At 50.5% G+C, this 10,023-nt stretch overlaps 1 protein-coding gene across 1 annotated transcript; it reads left to right on the forward strand.

Moving 5' to 3' along the window:
* Positions 1 to 3,644: 3,644 nt before the first annotated feature.
* LOC123183009 (wax ester synthase/diacylglycerol acyltransferase 11) lies at positions 3,645 to 9,755 on the forward strand. The gene is made up of 7 exons (XM_044595729.1): positions 3,645 to 4,099; positions 7,691 to 8,293; positions 8,396 to 8,462; positions 8,614 to 8,705; positions 8,834 to 9,049; positions 9,190 to 9,327; positions 9,425 to 9,755. The coding sequence occupies exons 1-7, from the start codon at positions 3,749 to 3,751 to the stop codon at positions 9,572 to 9,574; spliced, it is 1,617 nt and encodes a 538-aa protein (XP_044451664.1). The 5' UTR covers positions 3,645 to 3,748; the 3' UTR covers positions 9,575 to 9,755.
* The last annotated feature ends 268 nt before the right edge of the window (positions 9,756 to 10,023 follow it).

Below are 10,023 nucleotides of genomic sequence, written 5' to 3' on the forward strand. Positions count from 1 at the left end.
ATTGTTCTTTGTATGTCGCTCCTTCGATTTTAGGGTTTGCCAAAAAACATGAAACATAGCACAGGGAATAAAAACCACACATTATTTCCTTTTTGGAGAGAGAAGCCAACATTCTTCAAAATAAAAATAGGAACTCTAGTTTGGTTTTTGTTGAAAACGTTCTTCTAGTTTTTTTTTAGTGAGGCACAAAGTTTTTTTTATGGGTTAAGCACAAAGTCTTCTAGTAAACTCGCATCCTGCAACAATTGGCCCATCACGAGCCCTCGGTTTGGTGCTGGTCAGTTCTGGTTTTTAGGCCCAGAAGCAACGTACTCATGCAGCGTTCGGTAAAAGGTTTCACCTAAAGAAAAAAAAAACTAAAGAAAAAAAAAAGATCTCTACGTCAAGAGGTAGATGCATATACCCTCCGGGAATATAGATCCATCGAGACGCACAGCCCTAGCTAGCTAGCTCCCGATCCTCCTCGTATCCATCAGCCGCCCCGTCGCATGCACAACAAGCCACGATGCTGCGGTCGTTTCTCCTACGCCGTCTCCGTCGCCACGGGTGCCGTTCCGTGTCTCAGCTGGGTCGCCGCGCGCCCAGCTGCGCAGCCGCGTTCTCGTCGTCGTCGCCGTGGGTGGACGACTGGGCCACCGACATGGATCATCCGGATGACAACCCCGTGCAGGCCGCTGCTCACAAGAGACGACACTTGTACCTGGTGCTGGACGACTGGAACAAGGGGTTCAGCATCTACAAGCTGGATCTGGACGACGACTACGGCTCTGATCAAGGTGCCGACATGGCCTCCTTGCCGGCTCCGGTCCACCGCCAAGAGAAGAGGCATGTCACTGATCGTCCATGGAACTTTGCCACTCTCGGCAGCAAAATCATCGCCGCTGGCGCGCTACATACCAAAGAGGACGCTGTCACCTTCATGTATGACACCGACACGACGGGGGTCTCCGTTATCCCTTGCCTGCCACCTGCTCTTCGGGGTCCTTGGATGCTGGCCGTGGCTTCAGGAGACGGGGTGAACGTGTTCGAGGCCAACTCCGAGTACGAGCGATGGAGTGGTAGGCACAACTTTGTTGGCAACGGCATGCACCGCCTCGATGCGCCATCATATACCTGTACAGAAATCACTGGACTTGGGGCAGCATCCCCTCAATGCTTCCCTTTCGTGTTGAGGACATTGAATCCAGCGCGGTGCACCCAGACAGAGGAGGGCGCACACTCTTCGTGTCCGTGGGTCACTGGGACCCGTTACGTGATGACATATATGACCAGACGAACCCAGAGGACTTCTCACGCACCTCTGAAACCTTCTCTTATCTGGGGAGCGGCAAGTGGAGGCGCCACGGCGAGTGGGACCTGCCCTTTTTTGGCCAAGGCCACTATGACGACGACCTCGACGCATGGGTCGGTCTCCATAAGATACACCGTCGTGCTGATTGGAACTACAAGTCCCACATGGTACACGACACTGATGGTTACCTCTGCTCGAGCGATGTCACGTCTCCAGAGGGGAGCCCAGAGCGACCGGATTGGAAGCTTTGCACAGAGAGGCTGTTCGACCCTAATGATGGCTGGCACGTCGGTGCTAGTCTTGTATACATGGGTGACAACACCTATTGCCTTGTGGAGGTCGAGGCATGCGAGCGGTTCAACAAGAGGAGTTGTGAGAGGGTCAACAAGGAGTGTGTGACTCGTTTGGTCATTTTCCGTCTCAAGTATGGTAAGAACGGTGAGCTCACAATTACCTCACGCCGGCCCGATCGCACATACCTCTTCTCTAGATTTGATAACAATCCTAAGGTTAGGGCGTTCTGGATGTGATTGAGATGTATGGCTCCATGTACTCTGATGGATTAAGTGGCTATTAGCGGTGAAAATGAAGTGCAACGCTGAACCGTAGATGTAGAAGCTTACACTCTCAGTAATTACCTGTGAATCCAGTTGAGTTGAGGGCTTAGAGATCGGCGGTTGCACACATAGATGCTACTAGAGCATTATGTCATTTTATCTAGCTCTCTGATGTCACATCATTTCACTTAACAAGCAATCAGTCTCACCAACAATGGAAATAACTATCTCATGCAGGGCCATTCGTCTTTCTTCATGTATCTGATTTGTCAGCAGCTACAACTTCTGTGAAAATTTTGTTAGAGAATAAAGGTGAGGATCAATTCTTTGGGCCATTTTCTTGAACCGAGAATGCAAAAGCGAACCTAAATTTGTGTTATGGTATTGAAGCAAACACTCCCGATGTCAAAATCAAAGTGAAGATTCGATGTTTACGGTGGCAAATTTGTCAGACATGCATTTGGATCTCAATTCAGTTACTAAAATAAGAAGGTAGCCTCGTAGTGTGACTGTAGTAGTAGTGCAGATGGGGATGATGGAGGTACCCGGTAGATTTTGCTGCAGTACGCATGCTGTGGCAACCACGAAAAGTTCTTGCGCGGTTCACATGTATTGGTGAGTGGAAGTGAACCATTATAATTTGGACATGGTTCCCTAGACCGGAAAGTGGAGGCAGACACTTTCTGCAAGCTCTGTGCAGTGCAGATGCTACAAATGCAGCAAAGAGCTAGGATCCACAAGGACATGGTCGTGAATGCAATTGTTCCAAGAAACAAAAGGCAATTACTTGAGTCGGTGTAGCGACGGACGCAGCTTGCATGCCGCCTGGAATCCCGTCGACCCGTCGTCCTTGCGGAGCCGCTCCTCCATGGTGTGGTTCCTGGGGATGTGTTCGGTGGCAAGGCTTCCCCGCAGCGCGGACGCACCTCGGACGGCTGTGCACCTGGGAGGCTTCCCACACAAAATGGGTGGAGGTGGAGGAGGGTTGGACGAAATTAAAAAAAAACACAATTAACATATGACGATGAAGGAAAGTACGGGGGATGCGTGGGTAAGGGAAAGAAAACAAATATTAGATTGAGTTGCGCAATGTGTTTGGTAAAATGGTAAATGTTGATTTGTTTCACTTTATTTACGTTAAAATATATTTGAACGAATAGACTGATGGGAAGGGTGGAGAGGTGAATGAATGAGACAAAAAAATGGGAGGGGGGAAGCCCACGTGGTGGGGTGATGGTGGGATGTGGGGGCGAAAATTAACTGTGCATATCGAACTAACACTCCCCTTTTAGGGTAGAGATATATGCGATTTGGTAACCCCACGCGGTGTGTGTGTGTGTGTGAGAGAGAGAGAGAGAGAGAGAGAGATTTGGTAGAGATATATGCAAACACGCTGGTCCAAACATTCACAGACAATTTTATTTACTCCTGATGTAGTTGGCCTTAGTTAGTTGGGGATTTGAAATCGTGGCTTTCTGATAGTGACCTGGAGCATTTGGTCCATGCATGCCGTACGGCGGCATTCGAACCTTCCAGCGAACGAACCTGCACACGCGGACACCCATCGGCGGTACAGAACGAGGGAAACGGGGAAAATGAACACTGCCGCGATCGGGTGGAATGGCATCGAATATTTTTCTCGTGTCAGACGATGAATGCTCCCCGGCCCCGCACGAGAGGCCCAGCAGGACCGCTCACTCGGCCGGCCCAACCAACCCCCGACCGACGGACCTGCCCGTTGTTGCCAACCAACCCCAACCCGGTCCCGGCGCGGACACGATAAAGTCATGACGCTAGCCGCCCGGGACCATGGACAAACCAACCAAGTCGTCGCCAACTCGCAGCCCCGCCGTCGCTCTCACCACCGGCACGCATACAGCCACGGCACCGGTCGATCGACATGGACCCTCCCGCGACGGCCGATCCAGCAGCCGGCTCCCCCTCCCCCTCCACCACCTCCTCCTCCTCCTCGCTGCGGAGGCGCGCCGCGCTCTCCGTCAACACGTCCGCGCCGGCCGGCGGCGGCAGGGGCATGGAGCGGAAGAGCAAGGGGGCGGATGAGGGGGAGAGGGACGTGGAGCGGGCGGCGGGGTCGGCGCCGGTGAGCCCTGCGGGGCGGCTGTTCCGGGAGGCGCACTTCAACTGCTACATCGTGGCCCTGCTGGGGCTGGGCGCGCCGGTGGACGTGGCGGCGGCCCGCGCCGGGCTGGAGGCCACGCTCGTCCGCCACCCACGCTTCTGCAGCGTCCAGGTACGAACGCCGGCCACCTGCTCTGCTCTGCCCCACCATCCTCTCTGTCTGTTCCCCACCCCCACCCGACGGCAACCTCCCAGCCTCCTCGCAACTTGCACAGAGAAAAGAAAAGAGTAGGGAGAAAGATTGTGGCAAGAGTTGGTTTCCTCTGTCCCGAGATCGCTGGGCGGCACATGCCGTGGACCTTCCATGATCCACGCACGTGCTCCAGGCTCCAGCTGTGGGTTGGGTGGAGCTGTCGACCGATCGTGCAGACCACGACACGCGTAGACTCCATGAGAGAGGGAGTGCCATCAAACAAGCCTTGCCGTTCCTCCTCAACTTGTCAACCTGTCGACAGGTTTCTCCTAGCATCGTAGACAAGAGGAATCTGATGCTTGATGCGAGCTTTGCGGGCGGAAAAAGACGAATCACGCATCATGCACCTACCATTGAGCCGTCTTGTCCAAAAAATTTACTATTTCATCCGTCGGTCAGTGCTAGCAGCTGTTTCTCCTTTCGTGGCCGATGATTGATTTGGTGCCGCGCTTGATTGGCGCCGTGTCGCCCTCCCAAGATGCATTTGGTTGCGCGGTGCGCGGGATGCCAATATCAGGGTGCATGTCGTGCCGTTCTGGCGGCGTCGGTGCGTAGGAGAGGTGAAACCACCGAAAGCCGGCCGCGTAGACATGAGGAGATCCTTTTTGTGCCCTTCGCCCTTGGATTTATGGTAGCACCGGCAACGGTCCAAGCACATCACGGCAACAAATTCCACTTTGCGGGGTGAGTGGTGATCGATCGCTGTCCCCAAAAAATCAATCCCGTTCCGGCGTCGACGTGCAGGAAAGGAAAACTGGAAGCTGGCCGCCTGCCTTCAAATCAGGAGTAGTAGTATCTTCTAATTATGTCGATCCTATCACCAAAACAGATCCCATTTGCTGTCGTGGTGATTGCCCAAAGTCCCGCTCAGTTTATCCCTTCCCCGTCTGCACTCTGCAGCACGTAGCCGATGTCTTGTGCACTCTCGATCTCCAACGACGGTCGCCCATTGAGGGGGAGATGCCAATCTAATCAGTTTGCGACGAACTTCAGCATGCATCAAAGCAGAGCAGAGCAGCCATTGGAGACCATGGATGGCAATTAAGCAGCCGTTTGACCGGGAAATCTATACTGTGCGCACCGGCAGACGGGCTCTGCAAATTTCAGCGAATTCATTCATTGCGACGTGACCGAGACGTGCTTACGCAGGACCATAAAGTTGTTGCACGTCCAAATCAAATTTCATTCATGCCTACGCCTTCTTTGTTACTCTTCCTTGGTTGCGCGGATCATCTGTCTGAGGTGTCTGGAAAAGGCAACTTTTTTGTTTCCATTGGGGACAAGACACCCCACGAACCGTTTACCAGCGATGGTTCAGTCACACCAAAGATTTCGTCAAACAGGGGAAACTATGCGCGGTTTAAAAAACGATGAAGAATCTTCTCTTGCTGAAGCGTGTTTCAAATCTATTGTCGATTTTGAAAGACAAGCAATTGGTTTCTATTCCAAAGTTATTGTCGATTTTAAACTATTTCTATCTTGTCTCCATTTTTTTCGACAGTACAACGAACACCAGAATAATAAAAATCACATCTAAATCCATAGACCACATTGCGGCGGCTATAAGCACTGACTCGAGCCGAAGGTGCACCGTCGTCGTCACCCTCCTTCAACGTAGCCGAGCAAAATTTATTGTTAGACAGTCGAAAATCGTCGTGCTAAGACTCCAATGGTCCATCGCACCACACAACAACCGCCGCTGATGAAGAGGAACATAGATGGGAAGGCTCCGATCTGAAGACACACTGACGTAGACGAACGAACACCGGATCCACCAAAGACAACCATTGACATAATCCTGCGAGATCCGCTGGAGACATGCCTTCACACGCCCTCTGACGATGGTAATGCACCACCGAGATGGGGGCTAGACGGGGAGAAACTTATTACATCTTCAGAGTGCCGCCGCCATCTCGTCTTCCTTAGCAGGACATAAACCCTAGAAAAAGTCAAAGAAACATATAAAAACAAAGCCCCCCCTCCCCACCGACGACAAGGGCCGGGTGCACTGTGCCGCAGTGGCCCTAAGGCCATAGTTGACGAAGCAGATCGGTGACGCTGTCGACGGGACACATAAACTCTAGCCACCCTTTTGCTTGTAAAGTTCTTTTTGGCCGCAGATGAATTCAATATAACTCCGCCACCAATAATAAACACTCCATAGTTCTAGATTTGTTCTAAGTCAAACTTTCTCAAGTTTGTCAAAAGAACATATTTTCTATCCAGTATGAAAATGTTTTCTACGGGAAAAACTTTCGATCTGCAGTATAAAGAACATCATAAATAACATAAATTACAACCGGGTTCGTAGATCATCTAACGACGACTATAAGCACTGGAGGCGCCACCGTTATTGCCACTCTCTCTCCGGAGCCGGACAAACCTTGGTGTAGTAGACAGTCGGGAAGTTGTCGTACTAAGACCCAACATGACCAATGCCCAAAACAGATATCGTCACCATGAAGAGAAGCGTAGATTGGAATAATCTAACATGTAGATAGATGAACATAGACGAACAAAAAATACCTACCGAATCCTGCGAGATCTGTTGGGACACACCTCCACACGTCATCTAACGACGCCAGTCACACCACCGGGACGGGGGCTAGACGGGAATCTTTTTCCATCTTCAGGGAGCCCGCCGCAGCCACGTCTTTCTAAGTAGGACACAAACTCTGACCAAACTAAAAAACGCCTAAAAATGAAGCAGGACAGTAGCATGTTCATGGAAGTTTTTATGACGGCAGCTTGGAACATTTGGAAGGAACGCAACTGAAAGATTTTTGAGCGGATCCCTCACTCTAAAGAATCCCTGGAGGGAGAGATTTAATTATGACTTTGAGCTTTGATCCAGAGGATTAAGCCCTCCTTGTTAGAATTTGTACCTAGGTTTGTAACCTCCCTCTAGACCAAACCCTAACTTTGTACCTCTCATAATCCTAGACCTGACACTCCTCTACCACCCCGGCTGTTTGCCAGGGTCTGCCACGTCTCCATGGCCCCAAAGGCCTCAGGAGACGAGGCAGACCATCGATAGGCGGCAAGGAACCCTAACGTCCATGTGCCTCGCGAGACGAAGGGTATGAAAATGTATTTCATGATAAATCTGATGAAACATTTTTTTTTTACGGGTTGATGAAACCAATTTAGTGTTGTAGAAGTTTATTTTTTTGTTAATTTGGTCAAACTTAATTTTTGAACTTAACATAAACCTAGAATGTTCATTTTAACTTAGGAGCTGTTCGGTAATCCACCTGCTCTCAGAAATCTAAGAATCTGTGGAGCACCTGCATGCGCGCTTCATGGTTTTTAATTGAAACTCCGCTCACTCCCGAAGGAGCGGAGAATCTCTGAACGGGCCCTTAATACCAAGCTAGAACTTTAAATATTTTGAAACAGAGGAAGCACGATGTTTCAATGACTTGATCTGTTGCAAATCTTATGTCATGACTTGTTCACTCAGCTCACCACAGTGAAAAACAGAATCACAACACACACGTTGCGTTGCAGGTGTCGGACGACGTAAAGAAGAACGCAAAGCCACGGTGGGTGCGGACCACGGTGAACCTGGACGACCACGTCATCTTCCCGGACCTGGACCCTGCCGCCACGTCGGCGGACCCGGACCGGGCCCTGGAGGACTACGTGTCCTCCCTGTCCACGCGGCCCATGGACAACTCCCGCCCGCTCTGGGAGTTCCACGTCCTCGACTTCCCGACCTCCGAGGCGGCCGGCGCCGTCGCCATCCGCATGCACCACTCCCTCGGCGACGGCGTCTCGCTCATCTCGCTCCTCACCGCCTGCACCCGCAGCGCCGCCGACCCGGCCAGGCTGCCCGCGCTGCCGTCGCCCCCGCCCCCTCGCCGTTCCGGCGGCGCCGCCCCGCCGCTCTCGGCCGGCGCCCTCGCGCTCGCCGCGTGGGCCTGGTCGCTCGTGGCGCTCGCGTGGAACACGCTGGTGGACGTGGCGCTCTTCGTGGCCACGTCGTGGTTCCTGCGCGACGCGCCCACGCCGTTCCTGGGGTCCCCCGGCGTCGAGTTCCGCCGCAAGCGCTTCCTCAACTGCACCCTCAGCCTCGACGACGTCAAGCTCGTCAAGAATGCCATGAAGTGTGTAAGATCCTCGTACCTTCTTTCTCTCTCTGCTGATTACCAGTCACTGGATCTCTGTTAGCTCAGTGACTTGACTGAATCTGAATGGTGTGTGCTTCTGCAGACTGTGAATGATGTGCTGGTTGGCGTGACCTCTGCGGCGCTTTCGCGCTATTATTTCCGCAAGATCGGTGAGTGGTGCGGTGTTCTTCAGTTGATCAGTTATCTACCATGGATGTCATATACATTACTTACGGAAAAGAGGTGCTAATTGCCCTGCAAAATGGAAAGAAAAAGGGTGATGATCTGATGGTTGCTTGCTCTGTTCTGAGTCTTGTTCAGGCGACACCAGCAGCGATAAGAGAAAGCCGCAGAAGAACATCCGCATGCGATCGGCGTTGCTCGTCAACATTCGGAAAACACCCGGCCTACATGTAAGCCTGAAATTGCTTATACATTTTCCTTGAGAAGATTTATTCCCTCAAAAGCTAATCTACACTTTAAGCGAGTTACCACTTACCAGGACAGTTCATGAGTGGTTCTGAACTTCTTCTTTGAGCAGACATTGGCACAGATGATGGATCCCAGCAAGGACAACACTGTCAAATGGGGGAACCATATTGGTTACATTGTGCTCCCGTTCCATATAGCGATGCACGACGATCCTCTCGAGTACATCCGGCAGGGGAAAAAGACAGCGGACAGGAAGAAGAGATCTTTGGAAGCCGTCTTCACATATTGGAGTGGGAATCTAGTGGTGAAACTCCTCGGCATTAAGGTATTGGTTTCTCCTTAGTTTTGATATGACAATGCTTGCTTAATTTATCAATGTTCTCCAAATCCATAATAAGAAAACGTCACCGAATTTTCAAAGTATTCATACATAATTGTGTTAAACATATGTGGAATTTTTGACAGGCAGCCGCGGCTCTCTGCTATGGCATGTTCACTAACACCACCATGTCATTCTCAAGCCTGGCCGGACCTACCGAGAAGGTGGAGTTCTATGGTCATCCGATCGTCTATATTGCCACAAGTGTCTACGGGCATCCACATGTAAGCACTTTCCTTTTGGTATTCATTACTAACAAGGTTACCAATTGCGCGGATTCCTTATGTTTGCAGTCTAATTGTTTTATTTGATTGTGCGTAGGCTCTTACCGTGCATTTTCAAAGTTACATGAACATCATGAAGCTTGTCCTTGCGGTGGATGACGAGCAATTCCCGGACTCTCATCAACTATTGGATGACTTTACTGAGTCCCTCAGGCTTGTTCGTCAGGCAGCTTCAGCAAGATCGTAGAATGAATTAAACATAGATTTTAGTTAGAAGGTAGAACATGATACAAAATTTGCACCAATGTAATAGTCAGCCAATTGATGTGTAGCCTGGTTGGCGAGTGTACACAATTCCACGAATCACGAAGCTGGTAACGATTGATTTGTAAACATCCTGGTCGAACATAAAAGGTCATTTCTGTCTCCGGACTAGATGTCAAGTGAGGTAGCGAAGCCCACGATTGGGATAACTGCCGTCCTCAGTCTATATGATGCCAACTTAAGAAACACTAGTGTAAATAATCATACATGATTCCACATTTTTTTTACAGCATTGACTTGAAATCAAAGTTCAATCCACATGGTGAGAATAATAGAAGACCAAATATGATGGAAGTAAATCCAAAGTAAAAGAAATAAGAAGATTTACACAAATTTGTTTTTTTTTGTTTATCTTGATGTATGTCTCTGTTT

The sequence above is a fragment of the Triticum aestivum genome, chromosome 1D (genome assembly GCF_018294505.1).
Source record: "Triticum aestivum cultivar Chinese Spring chromosome 1D, IWGSC CS RefSeq v2.1, whole genome shotgun sequence".
NCBI classification, from domain to species: domain Eukaryota; kingdom Viridiplantae; phylum Streptophyta; class Magnoliopsida; order Poales; family Poaceae; genus Triticum; species Triticum aestivum.

Excerpts from the sequence above, each read along its gene's own strand:
- LOC123183009 (XM_044595729.1), top strand. The coding sequence starts at position 3,749 with ATGGACCCTCCCGCGACGGCCGATCCAGCAGCCGGCTCCCCCTCCCCC. Across the intron at positions 4,100-7,690 it reads CACGCTTCTGCAGCGTCCAG|GTGTCGGACGACGTAAAGAA; the intron begins GTACGAACGCCG and ends GTTGCGTTGCAG. Across the intron at positions 8,294-8,395 it reads TCAAGAATGCCATGAAGTGT|ACTGTGAATGATGTGCTGGT; the intron begins GTAAGATCCTCG and ends GTGCTTCTGCAG.